This window comes from Hirundo rustica, chromosome 12, assembly GCF_015227805.2.
Source record: "Hirundo rustica isolate bHirRus1 chromosome 12, bHirRus1.pri.v3, whole genome shotgun sequence".
Lineage (NCBI taxonomy): Eukaryota > Metazoa > Chordata > Aves > Passeriformes > Hirundinidae > Hirundo > Hirundo rustica.
Genome location: NC_053461.1, coordinates 16,411,293 through 16,438,443, shown reverse-complemented (window position 1 = coordinate 16,438,443; position 27,151 = coordinate 16,411,293). Strand labels below are relative to the sequence as shown.

General features: G+C 43.3%; 1 protein-coding gene across 1 annotated transcript; it reads right to left on the bottom strand.

Moving 5' to 3' along the window:
- Positions 1–38: 38 nt before the first annotated feature.
- Positions 39–27,029, bottom strand: LOC120758375 (D-threitol dehydrogenase-like). The gene is made up of 9 exons (XM_040076554.1): positions 27,023–27,029; positions 26,400–26,539; positions 19,143–19,379; positions 18,443–18,524; positions 17,012–17,221; positions 12,081–12,289; positions 11,481–11,553; positions 6,279–6,396; positions 39–234 (listed from the first exon to the last, which is right to left on the bottom strand). Exons 1-9 carry the CDS (start codon positions 27,027–27,029, stop codon positions 39–41), a joined length of 1,272 nt encoding a protein of 423 aa, XP_039932488.1.
- Positions 27,030–27,151: the final 122 nt, after the last annotated feature.

The window sequence follows — 27,151 nt, the reverse complement described above, 5'->3', positions numbered from 1 at the left end:
TTCCAAAGCCCGTTAGAGGGGAGAGTGCAGGACACCTCTCACCACAGGCTCTGGCCACCCTCGATGACCAGGTTATGGCCTGTCATGTAGTCCGAGGCTTCGGAGGCCAGGTAGACGACGGCAGCCTGCAGGTCCGTGGGATGGGCGAGTCTCCCGGCGGGAATGTTGGCCAGCCAGCTCCGCACCAGCGGCTGCAGCTCCCGCGAGCGGATCAGCGGCGTGTCAACGATGCCCCTGCAGCGAGCACACGGACCAAGGGTTTAGTAACAAAAAAAAAAAAAAAAAGCAGCACCTAGAGGTGTTTGAGGTGTTAATTCAGAAGGAAGGCAGTGTAATTGCATAAAGGAGATGAGCATATCCAGTCTGATCTGCCCTTGCTGAAAGTCACGGTGCAAACTTCCATAGCGCTCCTTTCCTTATCATCACCTTTCTCTGCTGATGGGCAGCTCAGAGGTTTCCTTTCAAGTACACATATACTCAAACGATCTTCTGAGCTAACAGCACAACCCCCTTACTTTTAGGTTATCCATAGTCATCAGTTTAAATTTTTTTCTAGACAATTTAAGCACAGCATTGGAAGTGAAAGTGCCTTGAGTTGGGTCTGTGGCAGCTCCTGGGAAGTGTTGTCCTTCCACCAATTTCACATCACTCTGCAAATAACGTCTCACAGCGTGCTTGTGTACAGCCGAGAAACTGAAAACAGACCAACTCCCCATAAGTCAAACAAGGGGAGCAAAAGCCAGCACCCTTCTGGGCACCAGACCCTTTCCACACAAAAAAAGGAGAGGCAGAGATAAGCACAGCACATGCAGTGTGATCCCCCTTAAACCAACACCCGACAAATCACACTGATTTACTACCTTTTATATAGATGGCTGACTCCACTGTTTACTAAAACTCTGCTAAGTTTGTTTTTTTTCAGGTGCCCTAAAAATGATGCTGCAGGAAGCACAATGCAGGGCAAAGATTTGGCTGGCTTTTGTGACTTTAACTGCAACTGATTTGTCATACTCCTCCTTAACAACATATTTGTATTTTGTGAAATGTATAATTTTTTTCAGCCCCTGAACAAATATATTTACATAACTGTGTCTAACGAGAAATTACATTTAACTTCTCAGAAATGACAATAACTAAAACCTGAACTGCCAATTCCACTTCATTAGTGTGGTAGAAATGCATTCCAAATGTTAATAAAAATTCCAACATGCTGATAAATTAGCGCTTCTAAGGAGCATGTGACACCTTGGTTAACATATTCAACCTCAATTATATTTCTCTTCAGCACCCTGTTATCTGGAACCTTTGCTGGCAATCAGAGGTGCTGTTTTTCAGCAGCCAATTTTCTAGATAATGTAGCTTATCAACACTGTGGGTAAACTTGCCAATGAAATCAGGCTGCACTGAACCACACACACGCTAATTGCATCTCTTTTTTATGCATATTTACAGACTGTCACTTCAAAGAAATCAGTGGCCCATTGAGGCAGCCAGTTAGCTGGAAGAATTGCCTCTTGCAAATGAAAATTAGCAAACAAGCTAGTGATAAATATGAAATGAACAAAGTATAAAAATACCCGTTTTGTTCTGAAACTTCGTCGGCATCCCAATTTAGACTTCCAAGGAAATAATTTTTTTGAGACAGACTGGATTCTGGGCATGAGATTTACCTTTTGTTTTAAATGAAGGCTGAAATCCACTATTTACTCTGTTATGAAGTGGAACTAATTCAGATTTTCCCCCAAACATTTCTGTTCGCACTAATCAGGCAGGATTTAAATATCGGCTTTATATTTTATTGTAATTGTCAATAAAGAGCAGAGCAGTTCAGAAACACTGAGCGATGCAGATCACTTAAGTTCTGGCATTGCAACAAAATCAAGCACATTCCAGTATATGACTGAATATGGTTTACTTATTTCCTTCAAGCACAGCCCCCTGGTCTCCCTCCTCGCTTTCCCAAACTCCTCAAGAGCTGGTTTTCTTCAGAGAGAAATGTGCTTTGAGCAGCAGACATGAAATATATTGAACTCGTTTCCCTTACGTGCCTCTCGCTGTGCTTACAAAACCATCAGCTCATCATCATCATTCTGGCTTTACACTATCAGAGACCAGAATAAGATCCATATGATTTTCTTTTTTTCTTTTTTTTTTCTTTTTTTTTTTTTTTCATTTACAGATATATTTTAACCCCAAGGGAATGCAGATTAGGGAATTAAACACACAGTCCTCCATCACAACAGATTTTGCTAAAAAGAGGACGTTTTTCAATCTGTTCAGAAAAATGATCTTTGGTCTGATCACGGCAGTCTGTGAATCACCGCACTGTGCCTCTTGCTGGACCTTTCTTTAGGTTCACTCCACGTAGCAAAAATTTAGATGTGTAACTAAACTTTACCACAAATTTTTGTTATAGAAATGGGAAAAAAATATAGCGCAAAACTTAAAAGTTGCAAACACACATACTGATGGCACTATAAATATTAGGCATGTCATTGATACTACACATCTTCTGGGAAAGCTTTGGTGCCAAGTTGGGCAATTTAACGTTGTCGAACCCTTTTAGGCAGATTTTAGTTGGCTCCTAACCAGTTCCAGCAAAGACAACTGCCAATGCATTAATTCCCTACCTCATCTAGTATGCAGTGCTGAGCCTATCAGTACTTTCTGTTGCATGTCAATGTAATATCAAACTGCTGGTTCCTTAATGATAGATATGAGCATCAATATTTCATTATCGATACACAGGACAATTTGAGATATGAGGGGGAAAAAAAAAAAAAGACCACAAAAAAAAGGGAAAAAAAAAAAAAAACAATTGCCTGAAACATTTCCACTTGGAGAGACACATTAGGAAAAATATCACTTACCAGATACTTAACTGGAATTGTTACGTGCACTCAATCCCCAAATGAGAGCAAAAAAAGATTCCATCTGTGTGTAACTTGATTTCTTTCAGATGAGTTATTAATTTGAATGAGTTAAGTACACTCCACTTAATCAGGAAGTGTTTAATCACAAGATCCACTTAATTGGGACATCTCCCAAGGAATTAAGATTTAAGTCCAAAGATACTTACCAGCAACGACTGCTGCTTAATGGGGATAGTAATGCTGCTTAATTGGGATGACTTCAGGTGATGCTGGGGTGCTCCTTCTCCTGCCAGCTCTGCCTCTCCTTCCCCCTTATGGGATGTTCCCCAAACCTGCAGTGATACTGCCCTGCCTGCTTTCTGGGGCTACAAGCCTGGTGCAGCACTGTGTGTCTGCCTTCAGAGGAGCAGGGCAGGATGCAGGGCACACAAAGGCTCTTTGCCCTTCAGCCCAGACACAAATCCCTGCTGCCCATCAGTGGAGAATGTGGTTCATCCCCCCGGGCTGCTGGCCTGGCTGCAAGTTGACCTTGATATCAACTTCCAGCTGCCCATCCCAAAGGTCATCACGCAATGGTGTTTCCTGTCTTGCTAATCAAGAAGGCAGTAATTAGCCAAAGACATGGACACAGATTGAGTGCAACGGATATAAAAATGATGCGTTCCTATGCAGCACATGCCAAAAAACAGACACCTTCCAGAACTCCCTCTTCCATCACCCAATGCACTTCCATGTCCTGGGACCAACAAGGAGACTAAACCCAGTGGGCAGCTGGGTACCAGCCACCAGGCAATGCTGTGTAAAGATCCCTGTTTACACCCAGGTACTCTCTGCAGTCCAACTCCCAGATCCATTTCAGGAGGGCTCCAGGACCATTTTTTTGGTATCAGCTGTGCAGCAGGTTATGAGGTGATGGCACTGGAGGGTGGCTCAAGGACTGAGCACAGATTCCACAACAGCAACAGCAAAAGTCAGCCAAAGCACCCAGGGAATCTCAGCCACCTTCTCTCCCCCTGGGCATCAGGTTTGCCTGGCCAGCAAGAGAAGCCTGCTTGTTCAATTTTATAAATGCAATAAATCATCCTAAGGACTCTGTCATAACATTTTATGCATTGCTAACTTTTATGCATTGCTCTGCATAAGTTTTATGCACTCATTAAGAAATTAAGTTGATAAAAAGTGACCAGATAGGAAGAGGGGGAAAAGGCCAAAAGGTTTGCATGGTGAAATAATGTTTAAGGCCAGACTGGAGCATTTGGAGCTTCAGACAGAGGCACACTGAGAGTGCCTTGAAGCTTTAATGCAATCACGACTGAGAGAGGCAAAGTACTTAAGGACACAGATATTTTACTTATCCAGAGCTGATCTTGGGTACCATCATGTCCTATATCTACATCTGTTCTCACAGACTCCCTAAAATCCCATCCTGCTATGAGATGACACTGAGGCTCCTGCTGGAGCTGGGTACTCATATCAAGTGAGTTGAAGGTGTCCCAGGTCCTTGGTGAGTCACATGAAGAGATAGTGCCACTGTGTGGTCCACAGTTCTGGGGATGGGTCCAAACGTGCACTGAAATGCAGGTTCACATCTCACACAGACAGAAATACAAATGTGAACAGTTATTCAATCAGAAGCAGATAAGGCTTTTGCTCATGTGATGAGGGATCTGAGCTCCATGAGCTACTACAGGTTCCTTCCTCCTGCCCAGAGGTCCCTGGGCAATGCCACCACGAGGGGCTAAGCCAGAGCCTGGAGTCTCTGTGAGGGAAGTTCTGCTGGTCTCCAAAGCAGCTCAGTCCAGGTTCCCACCTGCATTAGGAAAAACTGCTCTGTTCATAACAGGGACCTCAAAGACAGAAAAAATATTTCTTCTCCCTGCGCCCTTCCTGGCTGTTCCTCCATAAGTGCAACACATTACCCCTTCCTGTCATAGGATTTTGAGCTCAGAGCTAGAGTTTAAGACAGGTAAAGAAGATCAAAATGCAACCTTGTGTTGCCTTGAAAAGTAGAAAGAGAAGCTATTTTTTCTCCATTCTCTGGCAACTGTCTCCAGAAACAACTTCTCTAGAAGTGAGTGCATGCTTCCAAGTTGTACGCAACAATGAGTTTTGCTCTTTTGGTGCCTATTTTTTAAATTTATGTAACCCCCTAAGGAAAGGGTATTTCCTCCTGTAAGAGCCTTCTCATCCATAATTGCAGTGAATGTGGCACAACTATCCCACCTCTGTTGGTGCAGATTACCCATATGTTTTCAGACACAACTCCTGCCAGGTCCTGCTGAGCTTCCCTAATTCCCTTCATCTCCCAGCTCCTGAAAGCCAGCGCAAATTCACTAGTGCTAGTTGTGGGAACACCATTACAATGCTGCTAGCATGGGCATGGGGAAAATCCCATTAGGAAGTAAGATGCTGTTCAAAGAATCTGTGGATCACATGGAGTGACGGCTGGAGTCACCGGTATAATTAGTAATAAATAATCATAAGGAAGACAGCTAGCACAAGCAAGGGGAGAGCAGTCCGGCAGTAAAAACAGAGGCACTTGCCATTAAGCTCTGTGATTTTTTTTTTTTTTCCTCCTCCACTTTGTGGATTAAAATATGTAATTTGTTTTCCCTAATTTGATCTACATTATTATCTTCATTATTACAATTTAACTCCTGGGTTAAAATCCTGCCCTTCTTAGTTACTCTGATTGACTTCAATGGTCTACAGAATTTGACCGCTTCCAATTAACGCTATCCACTTGGGTTTCTGCTCAGCACTATCATGCAATGCTAATTGTTTAATAAAACGACTGCTTGGGCATGTGTGTGAGAAACAGGGAGAGACAAAGTGGATCTGGTAAGAAAATTTTTCTTTGTGAATAAATACCCCAAAACACAGAGCTTGGAGTCTCCAGAAAATAAGGAAAGTGTAGTTTGAAATAAATATATATCTATATATATTTACGAAACTACACCTGGCCTCCTGTGACTGTCAGAGCTGAACAGTAGCTCAATAACAGCAATAAAATGTAGCTTTTAAAGTGCCTATATATTTGCCTCAAGTAAAAAGGGAAAAGAAGTATTGTCTGTTAAGTGTCAAAACCCCTTTCTTTAACCACAGAAGGCTTGGACAGACTGAGGAAATATTTCATCTGGAAGGGAAATGCTAAAAACTACCCTTCACATTATTGGAAAACCTATTATCAAATGCTAAAACCTCTCCTTAAATCCCTGAGTATACACAGCAACAGAGCAGGCTTGGTTCTAAGTATTTAAACCTTTGTTAAGGAAAAGACAACATAAAAAGGGATGCAATCCACCTGCTAATTAGAAACTTTATTTGCTGAGATAGTGTTCATTTGAGCTTTGTGGAACATTTCGTTCCCTTTGTAGTTTCAAAATGAGACTACATTTTACTTACGGGGAAATGCAGTTGACTTTTACTCCTCTGTCAATCCACTCGGTTCCCAATGTCTGTGTTAATTTTACGACCCCGGCTTTGGAGGCGTTGTATGCCAACTGCTTCTGTGGGTGAGGGACTACAAGGGATTCAGAAGGAGAAAATTATTTATCCTTCCCAAATTAAAATAGCTCAGGCACTACACAGACAACTCCCTGCATCAAGATGAGCTATTTGCCCTTTTCCCTGGTACCAAGCAGGGAGCAGCAAGAATTCAGCCACCTACAACACAAACCCCTAAATATGTATTTTGCCATCTAACAATTTTGTCTCAGCCGATAGGCTACTGGAAAACAATGGTGAAAATAAAAATAAAGGCATTTAAAAGATCCCATATTTGGGCAAAGACAAAAGCAATGTATTAGACATATATATGCAATACAGGACTGCTCTGAGGAAAGATAAATAATCACATACACACATGCATATTCATATATAATACACATATGTACGTTAATGTACTTGTACACTGTAACACAAGTAAAATACATTATCATATAATTATAAAATATTATATAATTAGTAATATAATATCTAACATATATTATGCATTCTATATTATGTAATATATTAATACTATTTATAATATTATATGCGATAGACAATATATGATGCGATAGCTGAATGTAACAGTAAATTTTTTTATATGACATTATATGCTAGAATATGATATAAGTGCATAGCAGATTTTATATAACATATTATATACAGCTTCTTGGAACAAATTATTCTCCCTAATTTTTAAATTTTCCATAGTCTGAGGTAAACACATCTTATTATCTAACTAATGTTTTTGTGGATGTGAACACAGGTGCATCCCAAAAATTCAGAACACCCACTACTTTCAAAATCTGAAGCTTTTGAAAACGTTTCAGAGATGTCACATGTCAGTCAGAGACAGAAAATGATCAGCTTGCTAATTACAATGTTCAAGCATGTTAGTGCCGTGTGCTCGGGTGGCTCTGCCCCTCTCCAGCTCAGTGAAAGCTACTTAAGGACAAATCCCTAGTGGGTGTAAAGTGCTTTAAACCCTTGGGAGACAATCCAAGACAGTCCAGGTGTTGGGATTTACACCCACAAAATATCTCTCCTTAGACTTTTCTGGCTGCCATTAGGACTTCATTAAACAAATCCAGTGCAAAGCATCCATCCATAATTAGCTTTGTATCAGCACAGAGCTTCACTGAGCTGCTGACTTTGATGCAGGGAGAGAGGGGAAAATCAGGGCAAATATCAGTAGTCACAAAGACAGGCAATTCCAGCCCGTGGGGTTGGATATGAACCCTGGAACAAAGGGAATCACTGGGTTTGCACAGGTTTCAGCAGCCAAACCCCAACTCCCAGCATTTTAATAAAAGCACATAAGCAGCGCTGCTAGCTGGCATTAAAATGGTCTCAATAAATTAAGTTGATGCACCAGTTCTATATCACTCCCACCCATGGCATCCCAACACGCCCACTACTGATTTTACCGACTTAAACTCTTGGGTTTGAATATGTCAATGTAAAGGGTGGAAAGAAGCTGAGAACTGAGTTACCCAAACTCCGAAAGGGCCAAAAAGCCCTGCTGCAAATTAGTGAGCATGTGAACAAGGACCTTCGCCTTGAACAGAGATGTTTATGAATAGATTTAAAGCACACATATGATGGGAGCAACAATTAGAGGGTTTTTTTCCCCTGCATATGCTGCAGGTTTGCTCAGAATTCAGAGGCCTTTTCCTTGCTAAAAAGAATGTTTCATACCATGGCTTTCCTCTGTCAGCATTTATTCTGTGCTCTTTTTTGTTCAATATGAAATAATTTGCATTTTGACCAGCAGAACTGCTTTGCCCTCAGTGTGTGCCTGTTGCCCCCTGACGCAGCACGCCGTGGGGGCTCTCGAAAAAGATGTGGAAGGTAATTTCTTGATTAATTGCCACGCATCAGCTCCAAGTTACATACAACTTCGGTAGTTAACCTTGTAACCTCCCAAAAGCAGTTCTTTGCTAAACTTTCCAAACATGTCTGTCTGTGATAAATCATTTTGGTGCTCACTTGCTAAGAGGAGAGGAGTTCTGGCACTGGCTTTGCACTTACAGTGCATGTGGGTGAGAACAAGTTGCTGCAAGCCACTGCAAGAATCAGCTTCTGACTTAGGGTGGGTGATGAGAGAGCTATCAAAAGTCCTTCTATGGACATTTGTCTTTATAGGAATATCTAAAGAAAGTAATTAGGAGCATGAAATTTTCCCCTGTTCAGACACCTGGCCCCTCTCAACTGGAAGAACTCAAGGAGAAGCCAACAGATGCTGTGAATCTCTGGGGCTGGGTGGGATTTCTGCAGATGAGCACCCCATGCCACCTCCTCTTCCCTTACCTAAGGTGGTCTTTTATGGAGAGAAGAGCAAATCTGTAACCCTCCAAACTCAAACAAAATGGGGTTTGTGAATAAAGCTATGCCTCCAGCAGCGTCACCAAAATATCCGTATTGCTAAGGGAAGCAAGGACAGTCACTCCTATTCAAGACAGATGATAGGAGAAAGCTGATAAAAATTCTGCCAACATTAGCTGCATTATGTTTTAAACACCTTTGTTCTGACTTTGGCTGGGATAGTTGCTCAGGGTTTTTTTCCCAGTAACTGTTACAGTGCTGCCTTTTGGATTTAGGACAGGAATAATGTTAACACACTGATGGTTTAGTTGTTGCTGAGTGGGTTGTACTCTAAATCAAGGACTTTTCAGGGCCTTGTGCTGCCTTGCTAGTGAGGAAGCTGGAAGCAGAAGAATTTGGGAAGGGACATATCCAGGACAGCTGACTCTAACTGGCCAGGGGGATATTTCAGATCACGTGGCATCATGCTGAAAAACAAAACTGGGCTGAGCTGGCTGGGTAAACTGACAGGGCATTGGTCAGTGGGTGGTGAGAAACTGCACTGTGCACCACTTGTTTGTTAGGTTCCTTTTTTTTCCTTATTATTACTTGCCTCTCCTTTTCTGTCCCAATAAACTGCCTTTGTCTCAACCCTTTTTTCAAGAAGTTTTACCTTTTTTCCTAGATTTTCTCTCCCATCCCCGGGGGGAGGGAGGGGAGGGCTGTGGGAGTGTTTGCTGCTGCTGGGTTCTACCACCACAACCTGACCCTCTGCTGGTGCACCCTTGTTTGGGGCATCAGGCTCCCAGCCACACACTGCTAATGAGAGGCGCACCCAGAGAGAGCAGACCAGAGCAGAGCAGACCTCTTCCCACTGAAGACATTCACTGTAAAAATTACAGCTCTGAGCCACCCTTGTGTGAGCCGCCGCTGCCGGAGCGTACGCCTGGAATAATTCCATTGGAATACCAGAATCAAAATGCACATATGCAAAATGTATGCAGCTTATCTTCGATTAATTAAAGCTGATTCTGAGCAGTGTATCTGGAAAAATCACAAACAAAAACCTCCCTATCCTGCTAAGTGTCTCCTCATTTTCCTCTATCTCTGAGGAAGGACTCAACCTACAACAACAACAAAAAAATATCCCCTAACTATTTCTAGAAACATTTCATACTATGCCAGTTGGCCAACGTACTTAAATAACCAACCAACCAACATATTTATTTAACATTCAGCAGATGGACATGATATGAACATCGTGGTTTTCAGTCGTAGTTTCATAACTACTAGATTTTTTCAATGCCAAGATTCAAACAGGTTCAGAAGGTAAACACATCTCTCCACCTCTTAACTTCTGGCCTAGCATGCATTAACTTTCACTGACATTTAAATGCATCTTGGGATGATCCTTCCAGGCTGCTCTCAGAGCTGCTTTCCAATGTTCCTTCCTGTTACAGGACAGGTATTGCCCTCAAATGTGATCCCCAGCTCTGGAGCTGGCTCAGCAGCCAAGGAGGTGCAGCTTGGAGATGGGACTGGGATGGATGCTGTGCTGGAACGGCAGAGCTGTGCCAAGCCCCGCTGGAAAAGTTGGAAAATGCCTCTCCTTAAGCAGAGCAGACCACTGCTGGGCTGCAACAAGGCTGGGAGCTGTGTGCCAAACCAGCAGATCCCAAGTTTGTGCCAATTCCCAGAGATCCCTAACTTTCTCCAGGATGGACTGCATCTCAGGAAATTCTGCTTTGTGGCAATGATGTGGATGGTGACAGCACAAGAACAGACCAGAGCAGGAAAGACTGAGGTATTTGAAATTTAAAGCCTCACAGTCTTTTCAGAACTACTTTTCCTGGGGAGTTTTTGTAAGTTTACAGAGCTGGGGTAGAGGGATGGTGCCTGTGTTTAAGCATACGTAAAACAGCTGGTAAAAACACTTGAAAAAATATTAACAAAAACATTATAAATGGGTTTTTTAAGAACCATTTAAAGTTACTGTGCAATAAACTGAGTAGAATGACATAGAATGTCAAACTGGGCACAGTAAAAATAAACGTTATTCCGAAGGAAAATAAAAAGACTGCATATTTATGTAACATTCAGCAGATGGACATGATATTAATACAGGGGTTTTCAGTTGTACTTTTATAGCTACTAGATTTTCTTGTCTAACTTGGCAACCCAAGGCACCATTTGATTTTTGGATTTGGACAATACTGCAACAGATGTCCAGACCAATAAAATAAATTCCTAAAGGGCTATGCTTAATTTGTGTAATTGATCAATTTTTGTTACATGGGCTTCAGCTCAGCAGCCTTCCAGATTAGCTCAGCAGTAGGGATTTCATTCCATATGTTACAATGGTTTATTGGTGCTTTTGATGGCACTGCTGATTCAGCAGCGTTGGTGCAGGCACCTGTTGGCAAGGAGAATTTTGTAAAACCCAGGGGTACCAGGGCAAATATCGGCACAAAATCCTTTGGGGTGGCTTGTAAGCGTCTTGTGGGCTCAGCTTCCCACAAGCCAAGGAGTTTTCCTGGAGCAGCACGGAGGGAGCAGCACCTCTCCTGCGGTACCCGTGCACCAGAGTCAGAGAAGGTGACTCCACCTTTTCTATAAAAAGTAATAAGTGCTCTAAAACATTGAGGACAGATAAATGTTGAAAAATGATATCAATAAAAATTTTGTAGTACATTTCCTCTAATACGAAATGTCAGTGATTTACTCCTTCCCAATACAGGTTTAATTGATTCAAATAGCATCGGTAGTAATTAAAATATGGATTCTGAAGCACAACTGTTAGCTCTCATCACTCACCTATTAAACTTGCCATAGATGCTGTGTTAATTATCTTCCCATATCCTTGATTCAGCATAATGCGGCCTGCAGCCTGTGACAGAAATTAAAGGAAAGACCAGTGACCCTTTCTGTGATTGTGCTAATAATGACATGATAATAAATTAGTCTTTTCAGAAGAGTTGATGTGCTAACACTTTTTTTTTTTTTTTTAAGCACCTGATATAAAAACTTGGTATAAAAATGGCTGATGCAGGAAAAAATCCCGCTGCCATTTCACACCTCTCCACTGTTGGCAATATTTTTTTTAAAAAAATCACTAATGTTAGGGAATTCCTCCCTCCAAGACTTCAGGTTTGCAAATAACCACCCTTCAAAAAAATTTTGGCCCTTTTCTTTAATGCCTGGGCTTGGGTAGCCAGCAGGTACTACTTGCTTTTGAATGTATTGACCAAAATCTGTAATTGATATAGAGCAAATCTCTCTTAAACCCCACCAAAACTAGGGCAAATTTTATTGTTATAATTATTAATAAAGGGTTATTATATCTTGAGATAAAGTAAGCACTTATAGTATTAATACTTATTTGCAAAACTAACCAGTGCAGCATTTCACACTTACTTGGCAGCACAAAAATAATCCCCGTAAATTGACATTAAAAGTTTTGTCCCATTCCTCCAGGGAAGTCTCTTCACTTGCAGAGTTCAGATTGATTCCTGCATTGTTGCATGCGATGTGGACTGTGCCCCAGCGAGCCACGATTGCATCCACCATCCTTTGCACATCCTCAGGCTTGCTCACATCTGCTGCCAGGGCAAGGCTTTTAATGCCTGCATTGAGATAAGAGTGAAGGAGTCAGCACAGGAATTCACAGGGGGGGGAAAAAAAAAGTACTTTATGATTATTTATAATTTATATATAGAGAAAATTTATATATGGCTGTATTTTATACATACATACATACATACATACATACATACATATATATATATATTTTTTTCCACCTTAATTTATTACTCCACAAATAGTAGCAAAAACGTGTGTTTGTTGCTGCAACACCATTATAAAGTTGCTGGGTTTTCTCGCTGGAGGCCGACCTGGAGCCCAGGTGTGGGAGCCAAGGCTGCCACTCGGGCAGGACGAAGCTTGGAACACTGCACCATCTTCTGTCCAAACCCTCAACTGCAGCTTCCCCAGCTCCCCGCAGCTCTACATATCCTTTTCTTATGCCAGGTCCTCCCTTAAGATGCTACAGAAATCAAATGAATTTGTCCCAAACTGCTCTCCGGATGAACTACAGCATCCGGAGCCTCAGACAAAACCGAACGAGTTTTAGGTGGGAGTCAAGCGGGAATGCCTGCAGGAGCACAGGTATGGCAGTCAGAGTGCCTTATTTATTGCAAATCACCCTGCCAGAATAATGCAAATGTTTGGAAGTGATTTACCAAATCTGAAACCTGCAGAAATTCTGCTTTTTTTTTTTTTTTTTTTTTTTTTTTTTTTTTTTTTTTTTTTTTTTTTTTTCCTAAAATAATCCAGCCATTGACTTTTGCACCAGCTCTGATCTGTAAATAACTTCATTGAATTTATTATAAAAATCAGCTTTGAATACCCTTATTGTTAAACAAAGTAAGAAAATCCTGCTGAGGCACCTGATGTTACTGGGATTATTCCCATCCTCAAAGCCAAACAAGGCAACACCAGTAAGGGCTGGGGTGAAATGCGTCTTGATTAAGGATGGAGGGAGGCAGCCACTGGGCTTGGACCATGATCATCAGTCTGCGTAAGAATCCAGGTGCGAATTTAATGTTGCATCTGTTAAAGCAAGATATTTTTCTTCTATACAAATAACAGATTTGTTCCACATTGATCACTCTTTTAGATCACTCTGGTGAAACATTTAAGGGAAGGGATAAGCCTGTTTCAGGAGGAGACTCTCCCAAAATGAAGCTGAGATGGAGGCTTGAAGGAAAGCAAGGCAAAGCAGGAATTGCCCAGTGGTGCATGTGAAGAAAACGGAGGGAAGGAGGCTTTTGCATGGAAAAACTCCTCATCTCCAGTGCCTTCAGGAGCCTGTCAGAGTGCACAGCCCGAGGTGATGCTGCTCTGGGCTGCTGGGGTGTGGGAGCTCCTGCCCCCCTCAGTGATGACACCGTTCTCTTGATTTCCATGGCAGAGAAAAAAAATACAGGCAACTAAAAAATGAATGCATGCTCTGCCATGAAACAAGACCTCTTATCTTATCACAGGTTTTATGCTAAATATGCTGAAAGAATAAGAATAGCCAGACGGCCCCTGTTGCTCCTCCTAATTGTTATCAAGACGTAACACGCAGGGAGTTACTGCAATCTTTCAATTTACAGACAAAATGGGTGCAAGCGTGTTACTAATGGTAACAGAAAGACTCCTCACCTGCCCTCCAACTCTCACCCCATTTAGAGCTTCATCTTATAGGTCAGTTTATAAAAATGAGACAAAAGGTGCCACATGTGAGTGTCTAGCGAAGAAGCAGCGAAGCCACGCTCACTTCAAACCAGAGTCTCACACTCGCCCTTAATCAATTCAGCTGATATCCCTGCACTCTGAGAGAGGGGAGGAAACCACTTTCTGTCTCTCCACTCTGTTTCCCCCACCCTAAACCACCTGTTATAAATAATAAATAAAACAAACTATGGAAAAAACAGCTTCAAATCTACAGACACAACCTGAGGTAAAACACCCAGCGCAGGACGGTGCCGGTGCATCTCCACAGACCTCAGCTCAGTTTTGTGGGGCTCATGGAGGAAGGATTGTGATGAGAGGGGCAGGAGAGGAGCCCAGGGGCTGTGTGCTGGAGACAATCACCGTGCTGGATGTGCCTGAGGTGTCCTTCTGCAGGGACACACACACATCCCCCTGCCACGGGCTTCATCTCTGGTCTCTGGGTATAAATGGAAGTAACATGTTGCATATAGACAAGAAGATCAGGAGTGACATTGCACAAGGCATTTGCATAGTTTACAGTGAAAATGTACATTTTAAAAATCCCGTCAGACGAATTCTTCCCTTAGGGTACAGGCAGCGATTCCCCCCGAAGACAGAGGTGTGTGTAGTGGAAGGTAACCCTTAGGATTTTTTGGTTACGTTTCATCATTTTTGGTTCTTCTGTCAGGATCCATTAGTAACTGTTGAAAAAGGTATTCACACAGGATCTAAAAACAAAGAGCCCTTCAGTCAAGGGACCTACACCCGAGCTGTCTAACAAAGCTAAAACTGAGATCACAGGCATTCTGATGTTTAAAACTCATCATGAAATGATGGCACCATCCCAAAAGGCAGGAAAGGGCTCCTTGATAGAAGAAGCAGAGCAGCTCTAAGCAAGCTAAGCAAAATGTTTTGAAAAAGTATCAGTATGGGAATGACTTGGGGCACTGAGATTCCAACTTTGAGTTAGAGATCCACAGTCATAGAGGAGGAAAAAAAAAAAAATCACAGCCCCTTTGTCCTTATTACAGCAGGAAAAATACGTATTAATGTTATGATTGCTTCAATTTACTCATGTGAATATTTTTGAGAGTAAAGCTGGCTGAACCTTTTTGTCAAAATTTATTTCCAACAGAGCATGATACTTCTTTGAAGCCAAAATGTTTCATGGAAACATTGATTTCAACAAAAAGTTTTCAAGGGAAAGCTTCTGAGGTCCAGGCTAGAATCTCTAGTTACCTCTGGAGAGAAAGAGATTGAAAACCTGACCTTTTCATATCCTTTCCGAAAACGGGCATTTGGATATAATTCCCTTTCACAAAAGCTTTACAAAGTTTGGGGGCTGTTCCAACAGAGAAGGACAATAAATTTGAGACCTCAAAACCCATCATGAGATGGAAGAGATGCGCCCTGACCAGCTGCACTGGTCAAATTGATAGATAATATTTGACCTCAAAGGATAAAGATGTGTAAAGAGTGAGAAGTGAGATTTTCTTTGCTTTAGACTGCAACAATATTTGCTATGCCTCATGACCTCTCCGACTGCATTTTGGAACAACCCCCCACCTCCTCCAGGCTGGCAGCCCACTGCTGAAGGAGCAGAGATGTAGGGCAGCCATTGAAGGGTAGAGGATCAAACTCCTACTGAAAATGCCCTGGAGATGAGTTAAGTTCATTTTCCAATAGGCTGTTGGCATCCAAAGTCTCATGGCTCTATCAAGTAGCCCATTTCTATCCGAATAGCTCTGCTTGATATGCAGGATCCGACAGGGAAGGAATGTCCAAAAGGAGAGTTAAGGTGTAGGGCACAGCTACTTTGTGCCAAAACCATATGGCTCCAGCGCATAAGAGAGTGAAGAGCTTCAGGGAAGGAGGGACTGGATGACTCAAGAATTTGTAATAGGAGCTGGACACTTTCCTCTAGGTCATTGTTTGGGATCAGAGCTTTAACCATTGCACTGACACTGCGTGAGAAGTGTCTCCTGCATAGCCGAGCTGGGATTGTGCAGACAGGGAGGTTTTGTTTTGAATGTTCTCTGGGGAGCCTCAGGATGTTATCCAAACCAGAACGACACCTCTCCTAGTCTCTTCTTGAGGTGATATAAATACATCTGCAGGGGCTGGTTTTGCTGGGGAATATGGTTTCTAATGGCCCAATCCCTTGCAGGAATCTGAGTGGAAACAAATACTGGTGACTTTATCCACATGGGAATGTGAAAATTTTCTGCCTAAATGTCCATCTTTAGAGACAATGAAGTACTGAACTTCGAAGTAGGCTCAGGTGCAATCTCACAAAAATAATTATAAAATGAGTAATACTTCCTTTCTTTTATCCTTAAAATTATATTTCCAGTTTTCTTTTTCCCCTTTACAATTGCAGTTTAGCACAGCTCTAGGGGGAAATTCAGTTTTATGTTACATTTTCTGGTTTTACTGCTAAAACAGGAGTGGCTTGTGGGGGATTTTACCTCTTATTTGGGATTTTACTTATTATGTCTATTAGTATCTTGTTCCTATATCTGATCTTGCACTCATGTTTGAAATAGGGTTTGACAAATGACTTGTCTTCAATTTAAAGGGCACAGTGAGAGATTCAGACTGAAAATACATCTCTCCTGTTCTGGTGTTTTGACTCATGGTACAGACATAAGATCTGGAAAGGGGGTAGGTGAGTTTGTAGGCTTTTGTTCACCCATAGTGAAGCCTGAGGTGCTGCATGATTTACTTTGAGCAGCACCACCTCTGTTCAGTGCTGATTGTACAGATGTCACTTGTACGAGGTGACTCTTCTCTGTTCCTGTCAGCTGTGGATCACCACTTTGGACACTTTTAGCGAGGAATTCTGTTTGGATCGCTTTGCCTCTCCAGTAGAGTTTGTATTGATAAATAACTCTCACCGATGGGGTGGTACCAGGGACCGCTGGGACAACTCTGACAGGGCAGGAGAAGCTTTGTGCCCACGGCTGGAAAATCCATTACTCTAACCAATCCCCCACCAGGGCTGGATGGGAGGGAATTGCACCACAGAGTAGCGCCAGGTCTGGAGAAGGAAAACCCCCAACGCAACACCCGTCATGCTCAATGCTTACCTTTGAGGCTGAGCTCACACGCCACCGCTTCTGCCTTGGCAAGGACCAGATCCACCACGGCCACCTGAGCGCCAGCTTCCCCCAGTGCGTGGGCAAAGGCCCTGCCGATTCCCTGCCCCGCTCCCGTGACGTAGGCCACCCTGCCGTCCAGACGCAGCCGCTCCAGCACGCGCCGGCGGCGGCGGCCCCAGAAGACGTTGTCCCTCACCACTCCTGCCTGAAAGGAGAACACAAACACGCTGCACAGCGAGCGGCGGGGCTCACCGACAGCTGTGGAGGACTCTGCCGGTGAAAGCGAGGCGGGAGCATGAGCAGGGATCCGTGTCTTCTTGGCCCGTTAATTAATGCAAAAAGTATCACTAATCCAAACAAAAAAAGCCTCCTTGTTCATACGGATACCAATCTCAAACAGAGCGCTAAGGCGCCAGAAAATGGAGCAGAAGGGCCGTGCTGTGAGGAGATGCTGCAACCATTCCGCTTTCAGGAGAGTAGGGTATGGCATTTCCTAGCCTGGCTTGGGTACAAAATCTGAGAAGTTGACTGATTTAGTCTTCCAGTTATTTCATCCCCAGGGCCCAATCTTGCCCTCAGGCTCACCTCAGAGGCTAAGAACAAGGTTCCAAAGGCAGGATTTGGGTCAAGTAGAGTGCAATCAGAATATCTTCACAAGGCTGGTGCGCAAATAAAGCTATCAGCCAATAACTTAAACCAAGCTGTCATCTGATCAGCTGCCATACATCATTTCCCCCTGGCTGGAACCAAAATGCAAAATACAAGATGTTTAAAATATTGAGTTTGAAATGCCAGGAATTACCAGTGGGTGTAGCTTTGGGAGCGCTCAGAAACTGCAAAACAACCAGGATATTTGGGGCTGGGTATACTGAGGTAGGCCATTATGGTTCCAGATGGGAATTCCATTACAGCTGGATGATGCCAGCACCATAAAACAAAGATAAAAGCACCACATTTTTTCCTTAAGATAAGCAAAATATAAGGCCATGAAAATGTCCAGCTCAGAGAGCACAGGAGGATATCCTGTGCTGCCTTTGAGCAAAAGAATGAACAGTTTCAGAATCATTGTATTGGTTCATTACAGCTGGTCCTCAGCTCCATCTTCCGACACCTTCCCTCTGCATGGGAAGGATGGGAGAGCACCAGGCACTGGCACCTGGTGAGCAGCACACCAATCAGTCCAGAGGCTCATCGCAGGACCAGCTGATCTGAAAGACTTTGCAAGGAATCAGCATTAATCAGCTTTAGTGCAACCCTTAACTAGTGAGGGTAAAAGTTGCCAAGCTCTAAGCTGCTAAATCCATGATCACAGTACCACATGTTTTGGCTCTTGCCACCAAACCCCTGAAAATTATTTTGTCCTTGTCCTTGGTAGAGTCAATTTTTTTTTTCCCAGAAATGCTCACCGAGAGGAAATACCCACCTTGGATTCAATCACCGCATCTGGGGGCACAGGCCTCCTTCGAATGAGGCTCAGTCCACTCTGCACAGGCAAAATCACCTGCAAATACAACACAGTTCTCATCTGCTTTGTACCTGGGTTTCTTCATCCAAGTTCCACTGATATGAAAGATAATCCTCAGGCCACAGTAGTTTTTCCCCTACTCCTGTTCCTTGCTGAAGCTTCCTCCAGCACAAACATGTCAGGCATTTGTATTTGCTCACATTCCTCTTCCAAACTCATTGCTTACACAAATGCCAGGGGAAAAAAAATGCATTCTTGTCTCTCCAGTTCCTAAAATCACAACATATTGTTTGTGCATACTATTACTTTTTATTCTCTTTGCTGACTCCTGTTGTGCTGGTGATGCCCTACAGCCCCCAGAGCCTTTAAAGCAGAGTGGTGATTCTTTAGTTGTGCAGTAGAGCTGAATATTCACTCATAAGTGCTCTCCTTTTATCTTGCCTTTAACACTCTCTAAGATGTAGACAGAGTAGGGACCACGCCTGAACACAGAAACTCATACCTAGAGCTCAAGTGAGGTGAATTATAATAAAATCAGAGTTCATTTTAGGTCCTTTGGATAATGGCACCAACAAAAGAAGCATTTTAAAGAGTACTATGCAAAATCCATAGATACAGCACTGCGGGCACCTTAACCAATGGCATCACACTAACCTGCTCAACACGAGGATCTGAATTAATCACTGAATTTAATTTTCTGACAGCTAGTACATTTTCATCTGATACATTCTCCAGGTAGACTTGTCCTTTCATGAGTGTATTCTCCACACAGATCACTGCATCCATGCTCAGCAAGTGGTTATCCATGACAAAGCTGTAGTACTGAACAGCATTCCTTTGATCAGCATCAATAAAGACTATATCAAAGTACTCGTCCTCAGCATGTAATGCCTGGGGGAAAAAATAAATATATATATATATTGGAGAAAACACTAATTATTTACCTGAAAGTTTCACATGTTGCCATTAATTTGTCCTTTATATAAACCCCAAACCAGACAGAAACTTTTTTTTTTTTTTTTTTTTTTTTTTTAAGGTAACACTGCTACGACTGCTTCTGGAGATCTTGGGAGTTTTCCATGCTTTGCGAACAACTCTTCAGCAATGAATCTCTGAACTTCTCAAGGAAAATCAGGATACAAAAGAGGTTGGCTCATCCCAGCTTCTGGTGTTGAGAGTCACAGCAGAAAGAGCTGCACACCTTGAGTCAGAGTAAATTGATCCATCAGGGGAGGACTGGCATCAAACCCTGCCACTGAGGTGCTGCAGTAAGTTCTCTCTCCTCAAAAGACCAACTATCAACAAATTGGAGAGTGGCAATTATATCAGTCTGGGGAAGAAAAGAGGCATAAGGCAGATCTGGGAATGCAAACTAGTGTGTCCCACTTCAATAGCAGGAAAAGGGTTGAAATCCCAATTAATAATAGAATTATAAAGCACATGAAAGAACAGGTCATGATAGAGATAAAGCAGCACAGCCCCTGTGAGGGAAAATGATGTTTCTTTAATCTAAAAAAAATGCTTTGGATGGCTCAGCAACAGAGAGGATAAAAGAGAACTGCCTGCTATCATCTAATTGGATTTTCAGAAATGTGGCACACCTTCCCTCCAAGCAGGCTGCTGATGATAATGTATAAAAGTGTTGATGGATGACCAGATGGGAGCCTTTACAGCCTTCTCCTGTGGCAGTTAATGCACCCTCTGCCCAAGAGGCTGCTATGGAATATTTCAGATTCCATCTGGGACTATTTAACTGCATCTGTGTGCGTTGCAATGGAACAACAGCTCATCCACCTATCTCGGCGAGCAGAGACGCTTTCAAGTCTTTGCATTTCAAGGGAAAAGTGAAACAGTTCTGTTTTCCAGAACTCGCTGTCTCTACCACGACTTTCAACGGTGCTTCTTGCGTCCAGACTTCCCTTTTGTGTTCAGAGACATTGTGCACAACGAGCGGTGAGCCACCCCTTGGGATACACCAGCAAAAGCAAAAACAATGGCAACAGAATGTGGAAAACTGGTTTGGTTTTGGGAGTAAGGTTAATGGCTCCCAAGGAGAGACTTCAGGAGCCTTTCTGAGGCAGGGAGTGTGTGGATCAGACAAGGAAACAGAGGAAAGCGGACCACTGAAGCTCTGAACTCCTCTGCTGTGCAAACTGGTGTCGTCGTGATCTTGTTAGTGGTGAGGGAATTAAGCTTGGATAGTCACATTTAACTGCAGATGCTTGGTAGCACAGAAACTCTGCCCAAAAGCATTCTTGAGTCCACTTTTAGGACAGATTATACTATAATGAAAGAAGACCTTAAGGCCAAATATATTCTGGTTTATTATAAATGTAGTAGAAACTGAAACATCTGGATTCCTGGGATTCATTTTTTCATTTCATGGCCAGCAAGAAAATCTTGCCCTGGTTCCCTCTCAAGTCACATTGGTGGAAAGCAGCAGGAAGATTTTTGCTACTGTGGAAGAGTATCTTATGTCAGGTTGCACCTCAGTCAGTCTGTCCAATGTAGATACTTCAGGAAGGGTCAGAAGATGAAAGCTGGGTGGAGGAGCCCGTCACAAAGAGAAATTAGAGGTCTCATTCCTCAGGGGGAAGAGCCAAAGCCAAATTCAAGTAATTATCATGACTTATCACTACTTTCTGACTTGTAACCTTCCTGGGTGGAGGAGGTGGGGGGCAGACATTCAGAAACAGATGTGGCCATGGCTGAACATATGTTACTCCTGCTCCGTGGGATGGCTCCCTAATGAAAAAGAATCTCACTTTCAGGCATTGACTTCATTAGGTCCATATGGAGTTGTGCAGCTCTCTGGATATTAGCTGGACTTCTCATTTCAGCCCTCCTTCTGTACCGCCTACTTGCTGACAGCTTATCTCCTTCTTATCTGTCTTCTGATACAGATAAATCACCTTTTAACATCACAGCATCCGTCCCAGGAGGGTGCCTGGGTTGGATGTGCAGCCAGTGCACACCTGGCTTGTCCTTGCGCTGCCTGGGTGTGCCAGGCCATGGTTTCTAAGGCATTTCTCTTCTGCCACTCCCCTGAGCCCTGAATGGCCACCCAGAAATGTCACTTGGGCATCCCGATACCCAGCGCCTGACACAAGCAAGGAATAGCCTGAGCTTGTCCTGGGATCTGCCATCGTTTGAGCTCCTTGTTTCCACAACTTCATAATTGCTGCTGGGTTTTCCACATTTAACTAGGGACAGGTCCAGGGCTATAAGAGGAATCCACAAAATGCCTTACCTCTGGAGCAGCCTCTACACAGCAGGATAACAGCCACAGGGAGAGGAAAGTGCCCTGTTTCCTGGAGGCCCTTGGCTAGCAAAACATGGGTCACCCAGGCAGGTGATCACCATGGCCAGGGCACCACGCTGGAGAGGGTTTCCTCACTGCCAGCACCCACTGCTGGACAGAAACAGTCAGAAATAAAAAAAAAAAAATCTGCTCTAACTGCAGAGCTAAGCACTGGAAAAATGGGTACAGTGATGGAGAGGATAACTCCATGCTGTCCAATACGGATGAAGGGGTTTAAAATGAGGGTGTGACCACCCTGACCCTCCCAGCACTGACTGGGGTCAGGCCCTGCCTGGGACCTCACAGCTCTCTGGAGATGCCATTGTCCTTTGCTTGGAGAAGCAGAGCCCAAATGCCTCCAACTGTGAGGAAAGCCGAGATCCAGAAGGAAATAATCTGCCTGCAAAATATCCTGCTGAAACTAATTTCCTGAGTGTTTACAGTGCAATCCCTGCTCCTTGCTACAGAGTCATCAGAGATGGTAACAGATGGCAATAAGAGTTTTAATTCAGAGAAACTTGGCTAAAATTAATGCTTTTGCTTACAGTGAGTCATTAACTTCCTCTTGGATTAAAAAAAAAAAAAAAAAAAGTGTAACTCTGCATTCCATTGGGGAGATGTACCAAAAGTGACCGTGAGAAAGGGCACAGCAGCACTGCTGCTAGATACAGCAAAAGATCAGGGAGAGGACATCCCGAATAAAAACATGAATGAATCTTCCGCAAAAGCTCAGAGAAAACCTGATTGGAGCCCTGATCAGAGACAACACTCTCATAAGGCACATACAAACTCAATCAGAAAAAAAAAATGACTGCCCTGTTCCTTTGATATGGATCATACAGTCAGCATATTTGTAATAAAGATGTACTCAAAACTTATTACCTTTCCTGTGCCTTGTTCTTGACCTAAATGTAATAGCAATCCATCCTTGGGGTGCACAGAATACATGAAAAAGTAGAGTTTCCTTTTAAAACACCATTAGAATATTTTCCTGTGTGTGGACATACACTCTTGTTACTCCTAAATTCTATTCTATTGAGTACAGTTTATATTCACCAGCAAAGCGAAATCTCTAGGGAAGCCAGAGAGGGAATGCAATTTCTAGTAATAACAGCTCACAACAGTGAATACTATCCACTTATCCCCACAATTTCCAGCTATTTTGGACTCCTTTCTGAATTAACCTTTCATATCAAAAGGAGCAATTCTAGAGCACACTAGAGACTCCGACACAATTTCATGCATAATTTATTCACTCAGTTCAACATTAAACGCAGAGTCCTTGACTTTGTCAAGGTGGATTCTGTTGGCAGACTTCACAAGCAGCAAAACAGGAGAAATGAGATCTGCAGCTCAACCTCTTCACCTATTCTGTCTGCTAACAGGAGTAAGAAAAGAAGAAAGCAAACCCCAACACGCTTCCACAATGCCCTGCAATCAGTAGAATCGGCTGCAAACACCGTGCTATTTTTGTGTTGCATTTTCAATTCTAAAATGGAAGGATCAAAATAATGGATGAGAATAATTTCCTGATAGTTTGCATTCCCTCCAGACTCAATCCTGCACCCATTGTTCAGCAAAAGTCTACCGGGAATTGAAGGAAGCTCTTTGTGCAGGATCAGGCTCCTGCTGGCAGCAGATCCATGGCAATGGATCAACATTATCCAGGCATGGCTCAACAGAGTTCAGATTTAAGGGGAGGTTTGTTGGCAAATATTTTTAAACACTTGGCCCGGGACATGCTGAATGAGTAGCTAATTCCCAACAAAGACACCTGAGACTGAACCTAAAGGAAGGCTTCCCCTTGGTCCCCATCTCAAAATACTGTGTAAAATTCCTGAGGCCCTTGGGCACAGAGGGTTTTGTTGTGGTCTGCGTGAGCTCTGTGCTCTGGTGGGCACCTCACTCAGCTTGGCAGTGTCTGTCCCTCGTGTGTGGGGAAGGTGGAATTTTATCGTGGTGCCCTCAGGTATCAAGTGAACCCTACCACGTATCTGAGCTCTCTGGCTCCTCTCTGATACTCAGCATCCCTTGACAGGTCAAAATCCCAGATGTTTTGGGCTGGCTGTGATCTGGGACAGGAGGGAGGGAAACAGGCCAACCTCACCAGTGCTGCGTGAGAATCAAGAGGCTGCAGAGAGCCTGATCAGGGTGCTGCCATGGACTGGTGTGCTGCCTTTGCTCTCTGCTCACTCCCAGCCCTGATGAGCCATGGATTTAGGTGAAAGAGCCAAAGCCACAGGGGTGACACAGTGGCCCCACTGTCTGAGGTGCACTGGCACAGATTGCTGCATTTGTATGGCAACTGCTGCAAGATCTGGCAGCTTCCTTGTAAAGGGCAGAAGCAGTTGTGGGGGCAGCACCTGGATGATACCTGGGGCTGGGTTGCAGCTCCTGGATAGACTAGTTTTACACCAGAAGGGAAGATCATACTCCTTCTGACAGTTTGGAAATGCTGAATCGTAGCTTCAGGCAGCAGAGAAGGAATTCCCTGACAGGTGGGTCATATAGATCTATAGGTGTATATGATAATCTATAAATCATATGATATTTTCTTGCTTTGAAAGGGCCAGGGCAGTGAGGTAAATCCTGCTTCCAGGAGCTGTATTACTGCAAAAATTTGAGGAGCAGCAGATAAGCAGCAATACTGCCCTGCTGCACTCGGCTTGGAAGTGAGATTCAGCCATCAGCACCAAGCAAGAAAGCTGCATCAGACACCTCCAAAGAGCAATTGGTGGGTGACCATCTCTGCCCTCTTGTTTCTACAAAGGGACAAGAATAACACCTAGGGCTGTAGACACTGTAGGCAACAAGGACAACCCTTGCCAGTGTTTGTTCCAGCTCCTCTAAACCTCACTGTGCTCTTCAACAGATGTTAGCCACCTCTGCTCTAGACCAGCCTCCCCACAGGCAATGGGGGACAGAAATGTTCTCCACTTCCTCTGTGAAGCTGAGCTGCGAGAGCCCTGCTGTGCCATCCCTCACCCATCTCCTGCCTTGTCCTCCTGCCTTTCAGCTGCCCACGAGGCAGCAGAGGAAGCCTGATCAGTCCCCAGCCTGCACTGGTCATCTGGGAGGAAAAAGGCAGCACACTGTCCACAGGCTGAGCCTCTTCCACACACCCAGGCATCCCACAGAGCTGCCACACTCCAGCTGGGCAAACCTCAAGAAGCCCAAAATGCAAAATGCACCAGAGAGGCCACCAAATTCATCGCTTCAGCATTTCCAGCCATTGTGGATCAAACCAGCAGGACAACCCTGACTGTCCTGATACTGATGACAAAACGCCTGCCACACTGAATAGCAAAAGTTCAGAGCCCAGTGCAGAAATCCTGCACAGAAAGGTGTCCCCATGCTGGGATCTCTCCTGCCAAACACGAGCATCTCTGTTCCCAACACCTCTAAGAAGTATTTGAAGTTCTGAGCACCTGCAGAACCGGGGTCACGATGTGCCTTCATGTTGCAATGGGAGGATATAAAATCAATTGCAACATTCTGTTTTAAGGATTTAATTTTCATGTCTTTGCTCCCTTCTTTAATCTCTACACAGCATGTACTCTGCCTGCCTCTAGATATTTTAATTCAGTCACAGTAAGTCAGTTGCACAGAATGGGCACTAGAGAGCAACAGCAATTCAATTAATTTCACACTCACTGCGGGGAGCTGGGATTTTAAATGCTGCACATTGCAGGTGATCTGTAACATTTCGTTTTTTCGTATACTTGCAAAGCTCTTTGTTTCTTTCTTTTCAGATTTGGAGGTCATGAAAACCAGAGGTCAGAAAGCTCCTGGCCATTTCATTTTAGAAATAAATATGGTACCTGCTAATGCAAATAAAGTTACAATCAAGCTCACACTGGTGCATCCTGATTGAAAATAAAATCAGATCAAATTGATTTGTATTTATAATAGAAAGGCTTTTTAATGAACCTGGTGGCAGCAACCGTCCCATGCTGGACCCACAGCAATGTCCTGGAGATCCATAAACTGGAATTAAATGTGAGCTGCCAGCAATCATAAGATTTCTCTTTCTTGGGACAAAGTCACCAGTCAGAATGAAACAAGTACAGCTAAGGCATTATTTGTCTGAGGCTTATCACGTTGCTCTGGAAGTGAGAAAGTGAGGTCTAATTCATCCAAGAGTGTGCTGTGGGGAAATATAGCCAGAGGTTTTGGCAGAATTACAAACTTCTCCAGGAGTTCCCCAACTCTTCTGAACCTTGGGAGCAAGCTGTCCTACTCAAAAGCTGGCTCAGCAGGGTACGGATACGCTCTTCCTGTTTGTTGTATTTGGAATTAGGGATCCGAAACAAAGCCAACCCACGTTGAATTAAACTGCCATTGAAGCCTATCGACCCACATTGAGAGCCCGTGATCCCTCTGATCAAAAAGCTGCGGGATTTTAGTTAAAAGGGAGGAAAACTGTCTGGTGTGACAGAGCTGCCCCATCATACACTGAAAATAAGAAATAACCTCAGCACAAGAGCACGTTCACACGTTTCCAAGCAAACCAGAGCCACCACCCAGCGTGGTGTGGGCAGGAAATAGAACCTGCCTGAAATCCTTCCATGTGCTCTTCACTCCCAAACTCCCCTTCCAGCTGACTTTACCTCCAAGGTGTCTGCCACTGGTCCCACTCGCACGTTTATCTTTTTGCTGTCTGAGGAATGATCAAATGCTTCCTGGCTGTTTGCTCCGAGACACGGCGCTTCTGCACAGGCAAAGATTTTGCCATCGTCTGGCAATTCCTCTGCAACAGCAAGGACACTGTAACCTTTAAGCGTGCCAATTAATAAAATCTTCCTGGCTCTGGTCATATGGACAAACATCCTAAAAATTTGGCCTGTGGAAAGACAAGAATGAAAATTGGAAAATAAAACCATGAGAAAGACTATACTTTGTTCACAATGAAAATTAGATGTGCCTTTTAAGTGATCATTAAAAAAAAAAAAAAAAAAAACCTAATCTTAAAACACTTTCAAATAAGGGTTTAACAACAGAATCTGACAAAATTTCATCTAAAATGCAGCTAAAAGACAACAGAATAAAAGGACTGATTTTAAATGTAGAACCTTTATCATCAATGCTGCTATTGTTCAAGTGCTTGTTAAATAGTGCTTGAAATATTGCATATTTTAACATTCCCCCCATATGAAAATGGCTTTGAGATGGCTCCATATTCTTTCTGGAATCCAGCATTAAAAAAAAAAAAAAGAAAAAATCTCTACATTACCTTGCATTTGCTCTTAGAGTCATTATCCCTAGACAGCACCATCATTTAAGAAATTTATCATCAGTGGTGTCCTTCGAACAATGTATTAGTGTAATAGATTATAAGAGTACTTCACTGGGATGATATATT